Below are 25,118 nucleotides of genomic sequence, written 5' to 3' on the forward strand. Positions count from 1 at the left end.
ATGGATGAGTGGTGAGTGATGAGTGATGACCGAATTATTACGCGAGGGAATTTCAAAGATAACACTGTTACAGAAAAGTTGCAAAAGCAGGCATGGCAGGCATATCTTCTGCATATCCTTGCCAAAAGCACTTTGAAGGGGAAACAAACATGATGCTACAACGAAAAAGTTACACAAATTATTGTGGCGCACCGACACCTTCGAATTTCCATTTTAATTGCCGTACGTCCCTACCTCCCAATGAGCTTATAAGGATATATAGGAGTTTATGCTCAGATTCCAGGAGCTACTAGCTAGGCTTGTTATTAGATCATGGCAACTCCCATTTCTATCTCCCCCTCCTTCCTCAGGGTTTTCTTTGGTTGCTTCGTGTTTTTTATCTGCGTAATTCTCTGCTCGCCGGAGAAGGGCCTTGCTTCGACAGAAGGAGATACAAAAACTGACCTTCTTCCACATACTCACACAGTTGAAGTAAACTCTCTGCAACCAGCAACCACCTGCATCCTCTCCACCCAAGGTTGAACTCCATATATAACAGCATTATTAAAGCGCTTCCTTCTGCAGCTTAAGTTTTTGAACTTTAATTACCCCCCTATTATCTCTATGTGTGCGTGCGTTTTGTCTTTTCTCATCGAGTATATATGTATATTCAGTTCGAGCTAATTGCTTATATGAAACTCCATGGTTTAACCAGGTCAGTACATATGCATGGATAAATTATCGCATCGACCAGATGTTTTCTTAGAAATTTACATGTTTTAACTATACAGGTGGACTAATATATATAGATGGGTTAAGATCGGAGGACGTTTATTTTTTTACATGTATTTTATAAGATCCAGTCACTATCCGAAATGTCTATATTGTAATTCATCATTCTTAAATTATATATTAATTTATTTTAAATTATCACATAGTTATGATAAATGAGAAACTAAAGATGAATATTTTCAATTCAGGTCCTTACAATAACAAGGAATCGGTATTGGAAGTGGCACACAAGCATGGGCCATGCAAACAACACAGATCACAAAGTAACCCCACTGATCAGGATCGCACTCAAATCCTCAAGCAAGACGAAGCCCGAGTCAGCTCAATTCACTACCGTCTTAACTCACTCACACAACCTGACGCCGCCACCAATACCATCCCCGTCCAGTACGGTCTGGAACTTGGATCATCCAACTACATTGTAACAGTGGGCCTCGGCACACCGGCCAAAAACCTCTCCCTCCTTAGGCAGCGACCTAACTTGGACACAATGCCGACCGTGTGTCCCATCTTGTTACAAACAGAAAGAGCCAATGTTCGACCCCTCCCACTCCACCTCATACTCCAACATCTCCTGCGAGTCCGCTGCATGTTCTCAGCTCACAGTGGCCTGCATCGGCCGCGACTGCTCCGCCGCCACGTGCACCTACAGCGCCAAGTATTTACACAACTCTTCCTCACTAGGCTTCTTCGGCGATGACAAGCTAACAATAACACCGACGGATGCTTACGATGATTTCGATTTTGGCTGCGCGCAAAACAGCAAAGTCCAGTTCGGCGCCGCCGCCGGTTTGCTCGGGCTGGGCCGGACCAGCATCTCCTTCGTCGAACAAACCTCCCAGAAATACAAACGAGTGTTCTCCTACTGTCTACCCTCCACTTCAAGCTCCACCGGCTACCTCAAATTCTGCCCCGACGGAGGCTCCGGTTACGCAGTCAAGTTCACGCGGCTCAAAACTTTATCCCAAAGCGCTACATTTTACGCCCTTGACCTAGTTGGAATCACCGTCGGTAGCCGTCAACTGAAGATTTCAGCCTCTATCTTTTCAAAGTCGGGGACAGTCATCGACTCGGGAACGGTGATCACGCGCCTCCCGGCCACCCCGTATGCCGCATTACGCGCGGCTTTTAGAAAAGCGATGGAGAAGTACCCTTTTGCTAAGTCGAAGTCTGCCCTACTAGACACTTGCTACGACTTTAGTGGACTTAAAACGGTGTCGTACCCGAAGATAGGGTTTGTATTTGGAGGTGGGGTTACGGTAGACTTGGACGCGACAGGGGTACTGTTCCAGACTAGTGGTTCGCAGTTTTGCTTGGCGTTTGCCGGAAACAAGGACGATAGTAGCGTCGGTATTATCGGCAACGTTCAGCAGAAGAGGCTGCAAGTGGTGTACGACGTTGCTGGGGGAAAGATCGGATTTGGCCCTGCAGGTTGCCCCTGATTGATTAGCTACTTAAATCATTGCTGATGAAGATTTCTAACTGGTGGTACTGCGAAATAAGCAGCTACCGAAAAAATAAAGTTGTTAGTAATGATCTCGTTGTCTTTGTGGTTCCGGTGACGTCAAAGTGTTAATTATCTGTTATTTATCCTCCTTATGATTGTTTGTTATCCTTTTTAAGAAAGCAATATTTTAATAGATTTGAAGTTCACTGAAAGTTTTCGGACAAAAAATTAGAAACTTTGTCTTTCATTCAAACCGTTAGAACATCAAATATTTCATTCATTGCATTCAGGTCCAATACAGAACTTAGCATGAGGTTCAAAGTGATTACTTTTTTTTTTTCTTGTTCTTTAAAAATGGACCAACCAATGGTTTCACCATTGCATTCCATTATTTCGGGGTAACTATTATATTCCATTAAGTTTTCTCATCAATTCTAACTAACCCAAAAGATTCTTCAGAGATATTTTAACCTATCATTGACCATCATCGTGTTTTTTTTTCGCGTTGCCCTAATAGTATTGATTTCGTCGCAGAGGTGATGACTAATTAATTAGTATGGACTTCAATTAAGGACATCCACATGTGCAACCGGGAAATAAGCGCATGCAGCCACAAGAAAATTCATCATTATGTACGTAGTTTCCTAGCTTGGAAAACTTGATCCACGATACTTGACGGGAATTGCTTTGTCTCACTCTCTATGCATATCTTCTCCAAATCGATCTGTCTTTGTCTGCAAAGACTACACAAGTATACGTTGTTGTTGTTGAAATGATAAGACATTTCTAATTAGCATTTGACTTGCTAATTAATTACCATTTGACTTGCTAATTAATTACCATTTGAAAACTTAAGCACTCTCTGACTAGTCTTGAGTATCTAAATTCAGGATTCCATACATATGCCTGCTTTTTCCAGCTTGCATGTCCTCCACTGAAATAATATCTCCTCAGTCCGATTTATCATTGAATTTATATATATAAAATAAAGTACTATATTTATATATTTATATATATATAGAGTACAAATCCTCTCCCGATCTAAAAAGAAGGGAGCCCAAGGATCAAATGATTCGGACTATTGAAATTTGATCAAACAGCTACAAGTATTATAACTTTTAGAGAGGCCCATTGTTTGTAGCTGTTGGATCAAAATTCCAATGGCCCGAATCATTTGATCTTTGAGCTCTGTTTTTTTATATCCGAAGAGGATACGTACTCATATATATATATATATATATATATATATATATGCGCGCGCGCGCGTGTGTGAATTCAATGTTATAAGATTTACATGAATTAATAATTAAGCCCGCTTATGCATGGCGACCTTCATTATTTTTAATAGGAAAATTAAAGTCCAGAAAAATAACACCAAAGTATTCGTCTACGTCAACCGTGAGTCTCCTTATAAGGGAGTGCATCCTCATCCCAAATCTAAGAGCTAAAAACTTTTAGGGAGTAATAAGGCTTCATGGAAATTGCTCCGATGAATTTTAGCTCCTTTTTTTTCAGGTCTTTTGGTTTATATGTATTATTTCTTTGTCTAGTTCTCTGCTCTTTGGAGAAGGGTTTTGCCTTGGCAGGAAGGAAGGATAAACTTACTCATCACACAGTTCAGTTGAACTCTCTACTGCCAGCAACTACTTGCACCCCCTCCACCAAAGGTACTTACTACTTTTTTGTCTTGCTAACTCTTTCTATATGTGTAATGTATGTATGTCAATATATTAATACATGCACGAATCGTGTTCCTTAATGTTTAGTTATGATATGTTATAAAAATAATTTAGATATTAGCGTCATGCCGTTACATAGTGTTACTATTTTTCATGGCATATCAATGAAAAATTTCTATAAATATATATTATCAATCGGACTGTTAACATATTACGTGACGCGTGTTGCGCTAGAGCATCAAATAGAACAAATAAATTGAAAACTAACTCACAATTTATTAACTGATTGAGGTAACAAATGTACCAAAAAAAAAAAAGAAAAAAAAAAGAGTTTCTTACAAATTATTCGCTAATTCAGGTCACAACAAGAAACATGGATCAGTGCTAGAAGTGGTACACAAGCATGGCCCTTGCTACGAACACAACCAACACAAAACCAAAACCGCTACAGATCTTCATGCATATTACGCTCAATTCTTCAAGCAAGACCAAGCACGAGTCGATTCAATCTACTCCCGCCTAAAGGCCACCAAAAGATATTCAACCAAAACAGATGACAACCTTCCGATTACGCAATCGGAAGATACCAACACCTTCCCGGCCCCTTCTGCCACGACGGTGGGTGGTTCTGGCAACTACGTTGTGAAGGTCGGATTAGGCACGCCGGCCAAAAGTTTTTCCCTCGTATTCGATACCGGAAGCGACCTAACTTGGACTCAATGCCAGCCTTGTCGATTCGGCACCGGAAGCGACCTAACCGCCTCCTACGCCAACATCTCATGCAACACCGCAACTTGCAATGAGCTGACGTCGGCCACAAACACTGGACCCTACTGTTACCGCGCGACGAACACGTGCGTGTACCTCATTGGGTACGGAGACAAGTCCAAATCCGCCGGATATTATGGAACCGAAAGGCTCACGTTGACCGCCACTTCGACCGACGTGTTTGATGGCTTCCTCTTCGGGTGCGGCCAAAACAACGGCGGTACCTTCGTTGGCTTTGCCGGTTTGCTTGGTCTCGGCCGGAACAAGATATCCCTCATCGAACAAACAGCCGCAAAGTACGGCCGATATTTCTCCTACTGCCTTCCCGTCGACCAGAGCTCCACAGGCTTTCTCCGCCTCGGCAAAGACGGAGGAAATTCCGCCGCCGTTAAGTTCACGCCGCTCACCACCCTTCCTGTAGAAGAATCATTTTACGGGCTCGACTTGGTCGGCATCAGCGTCAGCGGACAACAGGTGTCGATTCCGTCAACGGTTTTTTCCACCGGAACTCTCATCGACTCGGGGACAGTGATAACGCGGCTGCCGGCAGCGGCGTACACCGCGATGAGAGACGCTTTTAGGGAAGGGATGAAGAGCTATGGGGAACCCAAGACAGTTGAGGGGGTACTGGACACTTGCTACGACCTTAGAGCGTATAACTTGGAGACGGTCTCGTTTCCGGCGGTTGCGTTTACGTTCAGTGGTGGGCTTACTTTGGAATTGAAATTGGCGGGGACAGTGATTGTGATAGTTGATACTTCGCAGGTTTGCTTGGCGATTCTTCCTAGCACCAAAGATGGGCAGCCGGGGATCATTGGGAATTTTCAGCAGATTGGGTTTGAAGTGGTGTACGATGTTGCAGGAGGGAAGATTGGATTCGCCGCTGGAAGTTGCTAAATTGATTATGATTAAGTAATAAATCAGGTTTAGAGTGGTCTCAAATCTGAATTAATTTAGCACTACTGAGTCATTTTGCTGAATAAATTTGGCGACATGTATCTAGCAACACAATTTGGTGACATGTTTAGGGTTTGAGTGCGCGTATAACTATATATATATATATAGCTCAAGTATAAATAATGGAAGCATTTGGCAAGATTTCCAGAACAAAATTATTTACTCCATTTGTGGTTCTCTTGCTTGGGTTCGTATGATGTCACTTTGTGGAACGGTCATTGGGAGAGCCAAGTATCAAACACTAGACCTAATGTGTAAACCCTAAATATTTGAGTTATAAAGTAATTGTACACTCAAATTTTGTATTCCCACTTATCGCTGGCAAAGGTTTCAAAATAAATGCCAAGATGACTCTCTCAAAGTGCATGAGACTTTTCTTGAACTTTCTGTCACCTCACAATTTAAAGTTAATTTTCATGCTAACATTATAAAGCATTGCGTAAAAAATGATTAAAACTTGATTTTGGTAAAAATATTTTTGGAACAATCCTTAATAAAAATGCATGAAGCACTTTAAGTATTTTTCCAAGTTTCACTTAAATAGACTTATAAATAGCTTGAAGGACGCGTTCCAATTGATTATGATCAGGAGTGAGCTGATATACCTTTAGTCTTTTTGGATTCCATTAGAAATCATTCCTACTTTTCAAAGTGTGGGACACTTCAGGCTTCACCAAAAGAAAAAAAAACTATTGAGACTAGGACCATTAAATCTATCACTTTTAAAATCTTTAAAATCTTAATTTAACTACACCCCCTAAGAAACAATCAACAAATCGAGGTGAGACTCTAATTATTGCTTATACTTGACACTATCCTCAAAGATTTATTTAACTAAAACCAGCAAATTAGCAGCCAAGAACATTGAAAGTTGCCAAAAGATTAGAAAAATAAAATTTAACAAAAAAAAAAAAAAAAACTGTTGAGACTAGGACCGTTTATTTTTTTAATAATATGGATTATGGAAAAAGAAATAAAGTAAAAGCCTATCAAAATTGGTCGGGCATTCCTAATTCTAACAACAGGATGGTGAATAATGATTCAAGAAAATAAAAGGCTCAGAAGAGTCGGGCCTCCTCTACATTATCCACATGAGGCTTCATCTAGGATGGGCAAACGGGTATAGAAACCGCAGGTCGGGGTGGGTAATTACGGTTCGGGACGAGTACGAGCCGGTTTTTAATATTTTAGAGAACAAACGGGCCGGGCCGGGTCCTTTTCATTTACTGGGGCGGGCCAAGTCTAGATACTTAGAAAAACGGGTACCCAGACCGACCCGTTTCTAATTATAATAAATGGCTGAATGATAACCTATCATCCAATCTCAACAGTTAGTTTCTACCCTAGGTTCTACACGAGTCCAAACCAAGGTTCCAGAATCACAGCTGCCTCTCTATCCCTCGCTCTCGCTCCTCTCTTTCCCCCTTGCTCCATCTCTTTCCCTCTCCTCCATCTCTCATGCGTCAGTGCCTTCAACCTTGACTGATCGTTGTTGCAGCCTCTTTGTAGTGGTTAGCTGATCTTATCTTTGATTTGTAGTGGGTTTTCTTGTTTTAGTCAATTTTGATGATTTTAGTTTCATTTTTTGAATAATATTTTGGATTTAGAATAATAATTTTAGAATAATAAATGCTTGAGGCCACCGACGTAGTTCATCTCTTTTAGCATGATTTATTTTGGTTTGCATGATTTGTCAAAGTTGTATTTATATGTGAACATATTACACATACTAGCACTCTTCTGAGTATATTTGTATTGTTGATATTCAACTGTTCACCCCCACCGCGGGAAAGATCTCGTTCCTGAGAACCAGCAGGAATATGCAGCATCATCTTTGAAGCTTAAGTTATGGAAACATGCTCAATAAATCTGTTAGTATTGGAATTCAATGCCATTGGGTTGGCTTGCTTCTGTAGTTCTGTGGTATGTCATATATTTTTGGTGAGATTTGAGATGGATCAAATTGTTCATTGGTTTTCATTGTGTTGATTGGTTGAATATGAATTAAGATTTTACATGTTAGTGCAAGTAGGAATAGAATATAATATCTTGATACTTTGAACTCTTGAATATAGAAATGTAAGCTGTTACCATTGTAATATATTGAACTCTTGATATCTTGAATATAGAAATGATAATGTGGTGGGTCTGATTCTTGATTTATAGATAGAAATGATTCTATGCTTACTGTTCTATTTAATTAATCCATTCAAGGATATAGGAATAGGCTAGGTGATCTATGTGTTCAATCTGTGCAGCTGCTGTGCAATCTGTGCAGCTACACAGAAATGATGTGCAATCTGTGCAGTTGCTGTGCAATTGTCTTGCACTCTTGAAGATGGAGTGATGTTGGACGTTTAATGTTATTGCAGATGTTAATGTGGAAGTTATTTCGGTTTTAATGTTTATGTTTTTTTTGGATTTGGAATAGCATGCAGAAGCTTGAAGCTTGAGGCAGCTATTGTAACTTTTGAAAATGTCTGTGTTGCTGCAATGTTGCTGTGCACTGTAGTGCAGTTTTATAAAAACGTATTTTTGAAAAAAAAAGAAAAAAGAAATATAGAGTTGGACTCGTGGACCCGTCTCGGACCGGCCCATTTGAAACAGTCCAATTTAGGTCCGATTCCAAAAATCAAAATCTCTCTACCCGGCCTGGCCCGTGCCTACCCCTAGCTTCATCGACAGAGCTCTTTTCTTTATTTTTTACTTTTTAAATTTAAATACTATATTCTACTCGAAACTAATTTAAATTAAAAAGAGTGTAATTTGACCTCGAACTCGAACAGACCGTATGTCCCATTGGATTTTATCAACCAAAAACAAGGCAAAATGGTTACAATACAAGAGTAAGAAAATCGAAAAAAATGGACGACGCAAAGTATTATTTGTTCTTTATAGGTAGAAACTTTATGTCGATAATAAAAACAAGGGGCTTTTGGATCTAGGTCCAAAAACATAGGTAATTTTTGGGACTGAGTCCAGTTATCCAATTACATATTTTGATATCAATTTTGCCCCTTCAGATAAAAATATTTAAATTATTTAATTTTTTTTTATCATTTATTCAGTTTTTAAATTTTGAATATTTAAATACCCAACTAAAATATTATCTAGTAACTGCCTACTGTTTATGAAGAAAACAAAACCGATATAATCTAGTAACTACCTACCTATTGTATAGGAAGAAAAATGCTTTATACCTACAAAGCAAATATAATCTACCTGCAAAATAAAAATAAACTACCTATTGTATAGGAAGAAAAATGTTAGGAACCTACATGGCGGAACATAGAAATATAAATATGATATAATATACCTCCATTAAAGGAACGAATTTGGAGGGAAGAACACAAAAATATCACCCATGAAAAGAAGAGACAAAAAAGAGGAGGATTGATAGAGGGAATTGTTTGGAAGAAGGAAAAAAGGTGGGATGAAACGAACTAGGGTTGAGGTGATTATATGGCTATAACTAATCCTACAATTAAGGGATTAGTTAAACGACAAATAATCCCATAATTAAGAAATTTTGTGTATTTATAACAATTCGTAAGTCTAAGGGGTAAATATGGTACAAACCACAAATAAGTATATGTGGAATCTTAATTATTGGACCTATTTCAATGAAGTGGACTAATTCTACTAATGGCTCACAAAATTGGATCTATATCAAGTTATCCCTAAAAACAAAGATGGTGACATGAGATTCGGAAATTTGAGCCCACAATTGCTTTCAGTAGTGGACAAGGATTGTCTGCCCTCTACTTTCGGTGCCCTCCCCGTGCCCTTCTGTTTGTGTGGTCACGGTTAAGCCACGTCAATATTTTATATTACTATTCATTTTTGTCTTATTATCTCTATAAAAAAAACAATATAAAATGTTGACGTGGCTTAACCATGACCACACAAAACAGGAGGGCAAGGGGAGGGCACCGAAAGTGAAGGGCAGACAATCCCTGTCCTTCAGCGGTGGGAAACGGACAACTTTTTAGGCCTCCCCTCCCTTGAAGAAGAGAAATCGAGGAATCTTGTTCGGGTGTTATGTTTATGTGATAGGTATATGTTGACCCTAAAAATTACAAAGCCTACGTGGCACGCAGGCCGAGTAACTAATAAGCTAACTACGTTCTTCGATTGAATGCGAGGCGTGCCAACTCGTCGGCCGAGCTCGGCCGGGGAGTAAAATTTGTTGATGTTGCATTGAGTGCGCTGCTGACTTCTTGATCTTGCGATTGCGGCTGAGGAAGGAACAAATCTCGGCCTTTGGATTCTCGAGCATGAGGACAAGGCTGCTAGTTCTGCGAAGTTCAATATCAAATTCGGCTCTCAAGGTGTCGAATGTAGTAACCTGGTAACACCTCACTTCGCCGAGAAGGCTAATGAGATGACATCTGCCAATAAGGATTCGAAAATCCTTCTTGACCGAGACTTGGATAGATAACCAGTCGGCCTCAACGCAATGCTGTTTATCCAAACTGAAGGTGCTTTGCGGTCGGCTGATTCTACGGCAACAGTGCTGTTTATCCAAACTGAAGGTGTTCGCCGGTTGCCTTCACAGTGCTGTTTATCCAAACTGAATATGTGTCGGCGGGAAAAAGAAAATAAAAAATCTCAGGATGATTGAGAGGTTTTGCACAGGGTAGTTGTGTGTTGAATTAGAGGTCCTCTTTTAGTTGTCTGCCGCTTAGTATTTATAGAGATTTGCAAGCCTAAGTCGCGAAAACCAATCCTAATTGTATTGTGACTCTAAGTCTTTATTGCTCACGTCTTATCAAAATTTGCTGTCATCTTGCAACCTGATGCAATATTGCTTTGACTAATAACCTTTATCCATCATTATCATAACCTTTATCCATCAGCAAAACCTTCTGCCGAAGACCACATGCATGCATGACTCCTTCACCAATTCCTAGATAAGACCATGTACACCAATCTCAACCATGAATTCCAAGTCAATTTGTACTGCACCACCCACTTCTATATCAGAAATAAGACTTAGGTTTTGGTCATAATTAGCCACGTAAGAGACTGCATACACTTAAAGTCTGATATAATGAGCCAATTTGAATGTCTCTGCGCAATCCTTTGAAGATATATCAGATCATTTTTTTCAAAACAACCAACTGGATATATCAAAAATTAGGTTTTAACTATCCTAGTTAATATTATGATTAAAATCAAAATATTACTTCTCAATAATAACTAAAAATCATTTCAACCACTTTATCATCCAACAGTCTAAAATCCGCTTATTCAACAGTATCGATTGGTCGGGCCGATGGTGTAATTTTGGGTTCAAACAGTATCACACGAATGAAGGAAATAAAACAGCTGAGGTTATACTTGAATTATGCCCAAGTTTGCGTCTAATTTCATAATGTCGAGATATACTCTCATTTAACTGATTCAACATCGTCATTGGACAAGTGCTACACTTTAGGAACGCATGATAAACATCTATTGAACAGATGAGGACAATAGGTCTATGTCTTGGTTCTAAAAAAAATCCTCATTGTCTTATTCTTACGGATGAGATCTACTTTTACTTTTGAAGTTGCAAGAAAAAAAAAACGCAACGACATGAAACCGATTCATTTCTCATGGAATAGTCTTGTCACAATCGCACTGCCAAACAAGTTTGATACAATGTACTATCACAAATAATGTCATATTTACATGATTTACATGAAACAGGTTCAACGTTGTTGTAGTGCCCCAATTCAATAATACAATGTCAAACGTAAATTTTTGTCCACTTATTGTTGCATTATTCGACTGAAAGACACCAAATAACGGGGAATCTATTCCATACAAATTGCTCTCCATTTCCAAATTGCAAGAGTCGTTACCTTTTGTGACGAGTTTAACGTCCCCATACCCCACTACCAGAATCTCCACACCCGAATAAAAGTAAAATAGTAAATCCTAAATTTTCTGTACAAATCCCGAGAAACCAAAAAAACATATGGAAAGTGAAAAATTAGTCGCATTGTAATTTGTTGTTACAATTTCAATTTTATTATCTACACATTAATCCCCGTGAAAAAAGGGATTAACCTACCAAGTGTAAATTCCAATTAACAACAAATAATAATTAAAGGCTTCTTTTAACAAAAAAGAAAAAGAAACAATTAAAAGTTACCGCCGTTTAAGATTCTCAATCGTCGTCGTCGTCGTCGCCGGACTTGTGATGATTCACCTTAGACGCAAAACTCAATCCCCGTGCTACGACCGTCGTCTGCGGTGCCTCCACGATCGTTGCCGACGACATCTCCATCTCGCATACCCGAACCGCGCCGACTAACTTCTCAGGCAGCTCATCCTCTGCCTGCGCCTCCACCACAAACCCGATGTCGATCGTCATGCTCGTCACGTACCTCAATGCAAGTCGCAGAATCGCCTTCACGATCCCGGAACTCGCGATATCGACGTCAATCTCGAGGTAGTTGGGTCCTCTGTGGTAATTACACGTCAGCGCCTTCCCCAGCAAGCACGCATTGTAATTCCCTACCGTCTTCTCGACGATCGACGGCCCTTTCACGATCCGGTTCACGATCTTGAACCGCTGGTTCCGGAACGCGTCATCGCCGTGGACGAACTGGTAGAGAAGCGAGTTGGCTAGGATAGGATCCTCCGTTGTGAAATAGAAAACGGCGTTGTGCTGGTCCTTGCTGGGAATCTGGAGATTCACGGCGAAAATGAAGCTCTTAAAGGACTTCCCTTGCGACTGTGCCATATGAGAGGTGGCTGGTTTTACGCCAAGGTAACCTGCATCCCCAAGTATTTCAAGGGCATATTTTCGCTGTGAAAGAGTGATCCCCTTGCTAGAGCGAGCAATTTCGATGCCCAAAAAATATTTTAATTGGCCAAGGTCTTTCAACTTGAATTGCTTCATAAGAAAAGACTTGGTATTCAGTTTTGCAGCCGGAGCAAAAGTCGTGCGATAGTCTGAACCTTTAATATGGCTATAACTTTTGGCAACCAAGCGTGCTTTATATCTATTAACTAATATGTGAACCAAAGTATTGAACAGAGATATGTGAACCAATGAGAAGGAAGAAGAGAAGTCGAGAGGTCTGTATTTCACAGAGTAAAGAATAGAGTTTTTCTGAATACAAGCACATGACATCTATATCAGCTATTTATACTAGCTAATATCTCATTACACAATGACTCTATTACCCTTTCTAACAACTCCATTCTAACTAACTCAAACCAATTAACTAACCAATGACACACTGCCATATGTCAATCATGACTCTATGGTTATTACTCCCCCCACAAACTGAGCTGAGCTACGGAAGCTAAGTTTGCTGCAGAACTTATGCCCAAGCCAAGAGATCTGCAATGTTTTTGAAAAACGGGACTATGCAAACCCTTTGTAAAGACATCGGCCACCTGATCATCTGTGGGAATATAGTGAACCATAAGATCTCTTCATTGAACCTTTTCACGCACAAAGTGATAATCCGTGTCAAGATGCTTGATCTTGGAGTGAAAAACCGGATTTGAACTTAAAGCCAGGGCAGAAAGGTTATCACAGTATAAGAATGGTGGAACTGATATGGATTGATGAATATCCTTAAACACAGAACGAATCCAAAAAACATCAGCTGCACAGTGAGCTAATGCCTTATACTCTGCCTCCGTGGAGCTTCGAGAAACTGTGGACTGCTTTTTAGACTGCCAAGAAACTGGATTGTTCCCCAGATAGACAATAAAACCTGTGATTGATCTTCGGGTGTTGATATCTGCTACCCAATCTGAGTCAGAGTAGGCAGTGATATTGAATTCCTTGCTTTTGGTATAGTGTAAGCCATAGCTAAGTGTCCCCTGAATATATCTCAAGATTCTTTTGACCAACACCATGTGGACATCAGTTGGTTGTGCCATGAATTGGCAAACCATGTTCACTGAGTGGGCTATATCAGGGCGAGTAAAAGTAAGGTATTGTAGAGCCCCAACGATGCTTCTATAGTGACTAGGATCAGATACCAATATTCCTTCACCAGCAAGAATTTGAGTATGAGGCTTACATGGCGTAGATGTAGATTTGCAGGTATCCATTCCTGCCTTTTGTAACACATCCTTGGCATATTTAGCTTGAGAGATAAACAATGAACCATCATCTCTATATTGGATATGCAACCCCAAAAAATATGTTAACCTCCCCATATCCTTGAGATCAAATACACCAGCAAGATCATCAATGACAGATTGAATTTTAGTTAAATCAGAACCAGTGAGAATGATGTCATCAACATACAATAAGAGCAGAATTATATCACGACCATCAATCTTGACAAAAAGACTAGAATCAGAAGGAGAGGATTGAAACCTAACAGCAGGAAGATAACTTGTAAACTTCGAGTTCCAAGCTCGAGGGGCCTGTTTTAACCCATAAAGAGATTTGACCAATTTGCAAACATATCCAGGACAGGTAGCATCCACAAAGCCTTGTGGTTGTTTCATATAGACATCATCTTCCAAGTTGCCATGAAGAAAAACATTTTTGATATCGAGTTGTCTCAATGACCAACTGAACTGAGTAGCTAAAGCTAAGATAAGTCTCACAGTGGTATGTCGAACCACTAGACTGAATGTCTCTGAGTAATCCAAGCCTTGCTCCTGAGTATACCCCTGTGCTACCAAACGAGCTTTGAACCGAGAGATGCTACCATCTGGATTTTTCTTAACCTTATACACCCATTTACTGCCAATAACAGACCTATGTGAAGGTGGTGGAACAAGTATCCAAGTACCTTGAGATTTTAAGGCATTGAACTCCTACTGCATGGCAGTTTGCCATTCTGATGACAAAGAAGCAGCTTTAAATGTCCTAGGTTCTTCACAGTTTGAAATGTCAGCAATAAAGGAAAAACCCCCAGAGACAGGCACACTCAAGGTGGTAGATGAACCATTAGGAGATAAATCATCAAGATGTAAAGAACGCAACTGAGGTAGAGAAGCAAGACACCCCACAAAGCTTTTCCTGGAAATGGCACCAGTTCTTAACCTGGTTTGGATACACTCCCCCTGAGCTTCTGGCTCTGGTGATACATGTTCTTCGGATGGTGTAGTATTTGGAGAAAATAATTCGACACCTGACTGAGATAAAGACTGTTGAGAACCTGCAGAAGTTGTATTGCGCTGTGAATGAGACACTGGTATAGTGACAATCACAGGTACAGACCTTGGTTGTTCCTGTTCCTCATGACTATACATTCTTGCAGGGCTTGTATGTGAAACCATTCTGGCAGGAAATAGAGATTTATCAAAATAGACATGCCTGGAAATAACCAACTTCTTGGTTTGCAAGTTATAACAAATTACTCCTTTGTACCCTTGGTAATAACCCAAAAATGCACACATCACTGATCTTGGTTGTAATTTGTTACTATTGTATGGTCTCAGACAAGGAAATACAGCAGAACCAAAGATCTTAAGGAATTGGATATCTGGCACTTTCTTATATAAAGACAAGTATGGAGAGCTAAAACTCAAGCTTTTGCAAGGCATGTTATTAATCAACCTAACTGAATGAGCACAAGCAAAATACCATAACACAGAAGGTAAACCAGAAGCACTAAGCAGAGTGATTGCAGTGTCCAAAATATGCCTATGTTTCCTTTCAGCAACTCCATTCTGTTGAGGAGTATAAGGACAGGAAATCAGTTGCATGATTTCTTTGGCAGCAAGAAAAGAAGAAAACCTCTTGCTTGTATATTCACCTCCCCCATCTGTTTGCAATGACTTAATTGGAATGCCAAACTGAGTCAGGACAAACTGATAAAACTGAACAAAGACTGTAAACACATCAGATTTATTGCTCATCGGGAATATCCCAACAAATCTCGTATATTCATCAACAAATGTTACATAATACCTATAGCCCTCTATAGATCTTACAGGTGCTGGTCCCCAGACATCAGTATGTACTTTCTGAAAATGAGATGTACACCTAGCAGTTCTAACAGGAAATGGAAGCCTAGACATTTTGCCTTGAATACAAGAGATACAAGTATTATGATTATCATCTGTTTGAACTGGAATATTCGACTGTTTCAACATGAAAGTCATCACATCATGAGCTGGATGTCCTAATCTCTGATGCCAGACATTATTCTTCACTGCTTTTCGCAGATAAGCTGCTGGACACCTGGTGATATGCTGAGAACCCTTTGCACTTGTGACCACAGGGATATGGAACAATTCATCAGGCCTACTCTTTCCTTGGTACACTATCTCCCTTGTCTTCTTGTCCTACACAAAGAATGCAGACTCATCACATATAAACCAGCTGTTGTTATCTGCACATAACTGTTTCACAGATAGTAAACTCCTAGCAATATTAGGCACATGTAAAACTTTGTTAAGAATCAGGGAATGAGTAGGAGTCTGAAGCTTGGTGGATCCAGTATGTTTAATTGGAAGACCAGTACCATTCCCAATTATTATTTTCTCAGATCCCTCAAAGGGTTTTACTTGAGAAAGAGCACTAATGTCAGAAGTTATATGATGTGACGCACCAGAATCAACAATCCAAGTATCTTGAGGAAAAGGTTGAGGAGACTGTTGTGCATTCATTGCAGACAATGATGAAGGTGGAGGATGTCCTTGATAAGCATAGTTTCCCCTGTGATAGCAATCCAAAGCTGAGTGACCTCTCTTCCCACATCTCTGACACTCGACTACAACACCTGTGATTGGCATATTTGTATTCCTGTGAAAACAGTTAACTGCAGTGTGTCCTCTTTTGTTGCAGATCTGACATTCAATCACCACTGTAGTTCTATTATCAACAATGCCTGACCAGGTATTAGTACCATGCCCAAGTTGTCTTGATCCCCCCAATTGTACTGAGGTATTCCCTTTTCCTCGAAAGCCATTATTATGCATGTAATTGTTGGCACCCCTGTAGTTGTTATTACCCCTGTAATTATTCCCAAATGATCCAGATTGTGCATTTGAGGACTGTGATCTAGAGATAGGTGGACCACTAGAATTTGCAGAGAAACCATATCCATATGACTCATTTGGAAACAAACCAGGTGGTGGAAAATAATATGGCTGCTGGAATTGAGGTTGTGAAGAAAAGTATGGCTGTGGACCTGGAGGGGGTACAGCAGTGATAGTACCAGCAGTGACAGCTGGAATATGAGCATGACTATGAGAATTTGAAGATGATGCAGACGAGTGAGACCCAATGTTTGAACTAGAACCAGTGGCTGGACCAGAACTTGACTCTTGCACATACAAAGCAGACATATTCTGAGTAACTATGTTCATGTCACTCTCAATTTCCCTCTCAGTACCAAGTAACAATGCTCAGAACTTCTTCAACGTGAGTGTAGACTCCCTAGCCAATATAACAGTACGAATAACCCCAAATTCCTTAGGTAAACCAGCAAGACCAGCAATCATAATATCATTATCTGAAATAGATTCACCTGCAGCACTGAGTTGTTCTCTAATATGCTTGAGCCGCAACAAATATTTATCAATTGTATCAGACCCTTTTTGAATCGTGTGTAGTTCAATTTTCAAATGATTGATTCTAGATTTAGACACAGTGGCATATCGATCAACAAGATTAATCCAAGCCTCATATGCAGTACGACATCCAATCACATATTCCATAGCCTCATCAGTTAAAGTAGCAAGCAATAAACTCAATAACGCCATATCAACAGTTTCCCATTCAGTGTATGCAACTGTGACTTCCCTTGTAACCCCATGTTCTGAATCAACAACAAACTTTGATGGACAAGGAGTAGTACCATCAAAATGACCAAACAACTTATACCCCCTTAGCACTGACTGAAACTGAAATGCCCATTTAGCAAAATTATCATCCCTAAGCTTAATGGTAAGCATTCCCAAAACACCTTCAACTTTAAACGAAGACGCATCCATGACAGAAAGATTGATATTTCCACAGATCAAGACAACTGTATGATTAAAAGAAAACCAATTCTAGAGAATGACACTCTAGACAAATCAAGAAAGACTAACCCTTTCTTGCAACAATGCGACCAATTCACAATACTGCAATCAATACTTCAACTAACAGACAATTTCATAACTCATACACCAGAATGCACTCATCAAATCAGGAGAAAACATAACAGAATCCCCAATTCACCAATTCAGCAATTCAGGAGAAAACATAACAGAATCCCCAATTCACGAGAATCATGACAGAATCTCAAACGCCATTTTTGTACAGAACAAAATCAACATTCAAGAAAACCCAGACAAAGAAACACGAACAATCTCACCAGATTACCGACAGAGACCCTTGAAAAAACCACCAAGAATCTGCATCAGAGTAGCGGAAGAAACCCCTGGGATCGAAAACGGCCGTAACCCTTCGCCAGCGATGATACCATATTAACTAATATGTGAACCAAAGTATTGAACAGAGATATGTGAACCAAAGAGAAGGAAGAAGAGAAGTCGAGAGGTCTGTATTTCACAGAGTAAAGAATAGAGTTTTTCTGAATACAAGCACATGACATCTATATCAGCTATTTATACTAGCTAATATCTCATTACACAATGACTCTATTACCCTTTCTAACAACTCCATTCTAACTAACTCAAACCAATGACACACTGCCATATGTCAATCATGACTCTATGGTTATTAATATCGCACAATGGATCCATCGGATCGAAATTTGATTTTGTAGACCCACTTACATCCAACCGGCTTCTTTCCAATGGGCAACGGTTGAAGATACCATGTCCTATTCGCAACAAGGGCTACTAGTTCTTGTTCCATGGCTAAATGTCATTGGGGGTCGCGTATGGCCTGTGAGAATGAACTGGGTTTTATGGCAACTAAAATGGAAGTGGTGAAAGCACGATGTCGAGCAGATAAACGATTATATATGAGTACATCAGACAAGGGGAAAAAAGTAATTGTCACTTTGGTCAACGCCGAGTGAGATGAAATGATGGATCGAGAAGAAAGGTTAACGTCCATGTGATATTGTTGAAGATAACCAGGTGCATGAGTGGGTCGTTTAAGGCGTGGTGATAATGTTGAAATAAGGGGAGAATGAATCGAAGTAGGACTCACCGGTGAAGAATGTGATGTGTTGACTGAAACCTGCTCCAATGGAATGGACTGATGAATGATGGTGTCATCAAAGTCAGTATCTTGAGCATGTGGAAGCACAAGAGGTGAAACTGCAATGGAAGATGAAAAGCAATCTAAGATGACTGTACAATAATCAAGGAATGGACTCCTTAAATCAAAAGAATGATAACCAACACTCCTTCACAAGTTAGGAATAATCAACATCCATTCCAACTTGAGGATGAGTGTTGAGTACACCAAAGTCTGTCATCTGTCCCTTGATTTAAGGAGTCCATTTTCTTGATTACTGTACAGTCATCTCAGATTGCTTTTCAACTACTTAGGAGTCTAACTCACGTAATAGCTTGTATAGGCCTTAATTTCAGGATCTTGATAATCTCCCCTATTGCTGTTGTCCTTTGCCTTTTTCAGTTTGCGGCATTGATCAATGGTGTGACCTCTCAAATAACAGTAGTCGCACTTGAGGTGTGCTCGACAGGTATCTGAAGTGTGACCTCTCAAATTCCTACCAGAGTTTCGCATGTTGTCCTACACGGCGAAAGCTGCTGCATCTGTGATTGAGGACCTTCCAGGACATATGTTGAGACCGTTTTCTACTTCTCATCTTTAATAATGAGTGAGAAAGCCTTGTTGACAGCAGGAAAGGGATCCATAAGTAAAATTTGCCCACGAACTGCAGCATAGGGTTCATTGAGACCCATGAGAAACTTTATGGTTTTCTGACTTTGCTGAAACTGCATCAATTCCTTCGCAGCACCATATGCACAGGTTGGGAAATAGCACAAGGCATCGCGGTCATCCCAAAAGCTTTTCAGTTTGGTATAATACACATCAATGTTCATATTTCCTTGAACACTTCCATGTATCTCTTGTTCGATATGGAAGAGATGTACGCTGTTTGTGTGAGAGAAACATTCCTTTAATTCATTCCAAATATCAGATGCAACATTGTTGTAGATGACACTTGCTTCGATATCTTTCGAGACAGAGTTGAGCAGCCAGGATTTCATGAGGTTGTTGCAATGAGTCCACTGTTGGAATTCAATTGTGGATGCCGTCGCAGGGTCTTTAATGGTTCCATCAACGAACCCTTCCTAGTTCCTTGTTCTTGGCATTGAGGGCCATGGACATGGCGCGGCTCCAAGTGGAGTAATTTTCGTCATTTAATGGTTGTGTGATGAGAATCGTTCCAGGCTGATCGGAGTGATGAAGATAAAAGGGATCGCTGGGATCTTCGTTTTTGGTGGTAGTTGAGCCTTTTTGTTTGTTGGAATCTTCGGTCGCCATGTTGGCGAGAAGAGTAATGCTATGACTTCTTGGTGCGTTTGAACACCAAGGATTTTAGGTTATCAGGTTAACAAAAAGACTGAGCTTTGGTACCATGTGAAACCTTCTATTTTGTGAGAATGGTTTTCATAGAGTAAAAAGTAATTGGTACAAAGAGAGACTTATAAAGATACATGGATCAATCAAGATCCTGAAATTAAGGCCTATACAAGCTATTATGTGAGTTAGACTCCTAAGCAGATGAAAAGCAATCTGAAATGACAGACTTTGGTTTACTCAACAGCTCGGGGACAGTGATCACGCACCTCCCGGCCACCCCGTATGCCGCATTACGCGCGGCTTTTAGAAAAGCGATGGAGAAGTACCCTTTTGCTAAGTCGAAGTCTGCCCTACTAGACACTTGCTACGACTTAAGTGGACTTAAAACGGTGTCGTACCCGAAGATAGGGTTTGTATTTGGAGGTGGGGTTACGGTGGACTTGGACTCGACAGGGGTACTGTTCCAGACGAGTGGTTTGCAGTTTTGCTTGGCGTTTGCCGGAAACAAGGACGATAGTAGCGTCGGGATTATCGGCAACGTTCAGCAGAAGAGGCTGCAAGTGGTATACGACGTTGTTGGGAGAAAGATCGGATTTGGCCCTGCTGGTTGCCCCTGATTGATTGGCTACGTAAATCATTGCTGATGAAGATTTCTAACTGGTGGTACTGCCAAATATGCAGCTACCGGAAAAATAAAGTTGTTAGTAATGATCTGTTGTCTTTGTGGTTCCGGTGATGTCAAAGTGTTAATTATCTGTTATTTATCCTCCTTAGGAATGTTTGTTATCCTTTTTAAGAAAGGAAAATTTTAAGAGATTTGAAGTTCACTGAAAGTTTTCGGACAAAAAATTAGAAACTTTGTCTTTGATTCAAACCATTAGAACATCAAATATTTCATTCATTGCATTCAGGTCCAATACAGAACTTAGCACCCACCCAAGGGGCTTGTTGCCCTACCAACTATATTCCAACATTTTAATACTCCAATTATGTGACACATAACGACTAGCATGAGGTTCAAAGTGATTATTATTATTTATTTTTTTTTTTTTTTGCTTCTTTAAAAATGGACCAATTGATGGTTTCATCATGGCATTGTACTCTTTCGAAGGCCAAAAAGATTATTAAGAGATATTTCAACCTACCCTTGACCACCTTTTTTTTTTTTTTTTTTTTTCGCATTGCCCTAATGGTATTGATTTTGTCGCAGAGGTGATGACTAATTAATTAGTATGGACTTCTATTAAGGACATCCACATGTGCAACCGGGAAATAAACGCATGCAGCCACAAGAAAATTCATCATTATGTACGTAGTTTCCTAGCTTGGAAAACCTTATCCACGATATTTGACAGGGGTTGCATATCTTCTCCAAATCGATCTGTCTTTGTATGCACAGACTACACAAGTATACGTTGTTGTTGTTGAAATGATTAGACATTTCTAATTACCATTTGACCGCGATTGACCTGCTAATTATCATTTGAAAACTTAAGCACTCTCTGACTTGTCTTGAGTATCAAAATTCACGATTCCACATATAGGCCTGCTTTGTACAGCTTGCATGTCCTCCGCTGAAATAATATCTCCTCAGTCCGATTTATCATTGAATTTTTATATATAAAATAAACTTTTGTGTGTGTGTGTGTGTGTGTGTGTGTGTGTATTTCAATTCAATGTTATAAATTTACATGAATTAATAATTAAGTCCGCTTATGCATGGCGACATTCATTATTTTTAAAAGGAAAATTAAATTCCAGAAAAATAACATCAAAGTCTTCGTCAACGTTTTACAACCGTGAGTCTCCTTATAAGGGCGTGCATCCTCATCCCAAATCTAAGAGCTAAAACTTTTAGGGAGTAATAAGGCTTCATGGAAATTGCTCGGATGAATTTTAGCTCCTTTTTTTTCAGGTCTTTTGGTTTATATATATTATTTATATGTCTAGTTCTCTGCTCTTTGGAGAAGGGTTTTGCCTTGGCAGGAAGAAAGGATAAACTTACTCATCACACAGTTCAGTTGAACTCTCTACTGCCAGCAACTACTTGCACCCCCTCCACCAAAGGTACTTACTAATTTTTTGTCTTGCTACCTCTTTCTGTATGTGTCATGTATGTCAGTATATTAATACATGCACGAATCGTGTTCCTTAATGTTTAGTTATGATATGTTATATATGTTATAAAAATAATTTGGATGTAAGCATCATGTCGTCACATAGCGTTACTATTTTTCAAGTCACATCAATCACAAATTTATGCAAATATATATTATCAATTGGACTGTGAACACATTACGTGATGCGTATTGCGCTAGAGCATCAAATAGAACAAATAAATTGAAAAATAACTCATAATTTATTAACTGATTGAGGTAACAAATGTAAAAAGAAAAAAAAATTAAGTTTCTCACAAATTGGCTCACTCAAATTATTCACTAATTCAGGTCACAACAAGAAACATGGATCAGTACTAACAGTGGTATACACAGGCATGGCCCTTGCTACGAACCCAACCAACACAAAACCAAAACCAAAACCGCTACAGATCTTCAAGAATATTACGCTCAATTCTTCAAGCAAGACCAAGCACGAGTCGATTCAATCTACTCCCGCCTAAAGGCCACCAAAAGATATTCAACCAAAACAGATGACAACCTTCCGATTACGCAATCGGAAGATACCAACACCTTCCCGGCCCCTTCTGCCACGACGGTGGGTGGTTCTGGCAACTACGTTGTGAAGGTCGGATTAGGCACGCCGGCCAAAAGTTTTTCCCTCGTATTCGATACCGGAAGCGACCTAACTTGGACTCAATGCCAGCCTTGTCGATTCGGCACCGGAAGCAACCTAACCTGTTACCACCAAACAGAGCCCATATATGACCCGTCACTCTCCACCTACGCCAACATCTCATGCAACACCGCAACTTGCAGTGAGCTGACGTCGGCCACAAACACTGGACCCTTCTGTTACCGGGCGACGAACACGTGCCTGTACTTCGTTGGGTACGGAGACAAGTCCACATCTGCCGGATATTACGGAACCGAAAGGCTCACGTTAACCGCCACTTCGACCGACGTGTTTGATGGCTTCCTATTCGGGTGCGGCCAAGATAACAGAGGTCACTTTCTTGGCATTGCCGGTTTGCTTGGTCTAGGCCGGAACAAAATATCCCTCATCGAACAAACGGCCGCAAAGTACGGCCGATATTTCTCCTACTGCCTTCCCGTCGACCAGAGCTCCACAGGCTTTCTCCGCCTCGGCAACGACGGGGGAAATACCGCAGCCATTAAGTTCACGCCGCTCACCACCCTTGCTGTAGAAGAATCATTTTACGGGCTCGACTTGGTCAGCATCAGCGTCAGCGGACAACAGGTGTCGATTCCGTCGACGGTTTTTTCTACCGGAACTCTCATCGACTCGGGGACAGTGATAACGCAGTTGCCGGCAGCCGTGTACACCGCGATGAGAGACGCTTTTAGGGAACGGATGAAGAGCTATAGGGAACCCAAGACAGTTCTGGAGAAACTGGACACTTGCTACGACCTTAGAGCGTATAACTTGGAGACGGTCTCGTTTCCGGCGGTAGCGTTTACTTTCGGTGGCGGGCTTACTTTGGAATTGAAATTGGCGGGGACAGTGATTGTGATAGTTGATACTTCGCAGGTTTGCTTGGCGTTTAGTCCTACCCCCGAAGATCAGTTGCCGGGGATCATTGGGAATATTCAGCAGATTGGGTTTGAAGTGGTGTATGATGTTGCAGGAGGGAAGATTGGATTTGCCACTGGAAGTTGCTAAATTGAATATGATTAAGTAATAAATCAGGTTTAGAGTGGTCTCAAATCTGAATTAATTTAGCACTACTAAGTCATTTTGCTGAATAAATTATGAGGAACACCGTTCATGCATGTATCTAGCTACAGAATTTGGTGACATGTTTAGGGTTTGAGTGTGCGTATAATTATATTTAGCTCAAGTATAAATAATGGAAGCATTTGGCAAGATTGCGAGAACAAAATTATTTACTCCATTTGTGGTTCTCTTGCTTGGGTTCGTTTGATGTCACTTTGTGAAACAAAGTCATTGGGGGAGCGAAGTGTCAAACACTAGACCTAATGTGTAGAGATTAATACTTTTAAATATTTGAGCTATAAAATACTTGTACATTTAAATTTTGTGTCTCCACTTATCACTCGTAAATGTCTCGAAGATAAATGTCAAGAAGACTTTCTCAAAGTGCATGAGACTCTTCATGAATTCTCTGTCACCTCACAGTTTAAAGTTAATTTTCATTATAACATTATAAAGCATTGTGTAAAAAATGATTAAAAAGTATTTTTGGAACAATCTTTAATAAAAATGCAAGAAGTACTTTTAAGTGTTTTTGCAAGTTTCACTTAAATAGACTTATAAATAACTTTGAAGGGTGTGTGTCATTTGATTATGATCAGAGTGAGCTGATATACTTCAGCCTTTCCAAATTCCATTAGTAATCACTCCTACTTTTCAGAGTGTGGGACACTTCAGGCTTTACGAAACAATAATAATTAAGAGACAATCAACAAATTGAGGTGAGACAACCACCATGGGATGGCTCAGTGGTTAGGAATGAATTCCAGGCTTATATTCCACATAACACATTCTGGATTCGATTCCCGCCGTTGGTGAATCACACAATAATGGTCTGAGAGAGGTTAAAATGCCTATATGAGTCTTCTTGACCTCCAAAACATGGCGAAACCACCATCTAGTCCTTAAAAAAAATCGAGGTGAGACTCTAATTATTGCTCATACTTGACAGTGACACCATCCTCAAAGATTTATTTAACTCAAACCAGCAAATTAGCAGCCAAGCTAATTCGCCTATACTTAAGAAAACCATGTTAGGGTGTATATAGTAGTAACTATATCTAGAAAAGATGAACGAGTCATGGATGATAATTAAGCTGCCTTCCCTTGCTATTATGCTACAATAGCAAGTGAAGACAGCCATTATGCTAGTTTATACGGATCTCTCTCTCTCTCTCTCTCTCTCTCTCTCTCTCTCTCTCTCTCTCTC

General features: G+C 40.1%; 3 protein-coding genes and 2 pseudogenes across 3 annotated transcripts; 4 read left to right on the plus strand and 1 right to left on the minus strand.

Moving 5' to 3' along the window:
* The first annotated feature begins 60 nt into the window (after positions 1–60).
* On the plus strand, positions 61–2,430 carry LOC125474834 (annotated as a pseudogene).
* A 1,144-nt stretch (positions 2,431–3,574) lies between these two features.
* Positions 3,575–5,789, plus strand: LOC125474816 (aspartyl protease family protein At5g10770-like). The gene is made up of 2 exons (XM_048578905.1): positions 3,575–3,885; positions 4,256–5,789. Exons 1-2 carry the CDS (start codon positions 3,693–3,695, stop codon positions 5,560–5,562), a joined length of 1,500 nt encoding a protein of 499 aa, XP_048434862.1. The 5' UTR covers positions 3,575–3,692; the 3' UTR covers positions 5,563–5,789.
* Positions 5,790–19,323: 13,534 nt separating this feature from the next.
* LOC125480094 lies at positions 19,324–20,017 on the minus strand. Its single transcript, XM_048590363.1, has 2 exons — positions 19,820–20,017; positions 19,324–19,761 (listed from the first exon to the last, which is right to left on the minus strand). Exons 1-2 carry the CDS (start codon positions 20,015–20,017, stop codon positions 19,324–19,326), a joined length of 636 nt encoding a protein of 211 aa, XP_048446320.1.
* Positions 20,018–20,274: 257 nt separating this feature from the next.
* Positions 20,275–20,790, plus strand: LOC125480102 (aspartyl protease family protein At5g10770-like). Its single transcript, XM_048590368.1, has one exon. The coding sequence runs from the start codon at positions 20,275–20,277 to the stop codon at positions 20,671–20,673; it is 399 nt and encodes a 132-aa protein (XP_048446325.1). The 3' UTR covers positions 20,674–20,790.
* Positions 20,791–21,913: 1,123 nt separating this feature from the next.
* Positions 21,914–23,964, plus strand: LOC125474810 (annotated as a pseudogene).
* Positions 23,965–25,118: the final 1,154 nt, after the last annotated feature.

The sequence above is a fragment of a genome, unplaced genomic scaffold (assembly GCF_019419815.1).
Source record: "Pyrus x bretschneideri cultivar Hongxiangsu unplaced genomic scaffold, Pyrus_bretschneideri_v1 Contig1, whole genome shotgun sequence".
NCBI lineage: Eukaryota > Viridiplantae > Streptophyta > Magnoliopsida > Rosales > Rosaceae > Pyrus > Pyrus x bretschneideri.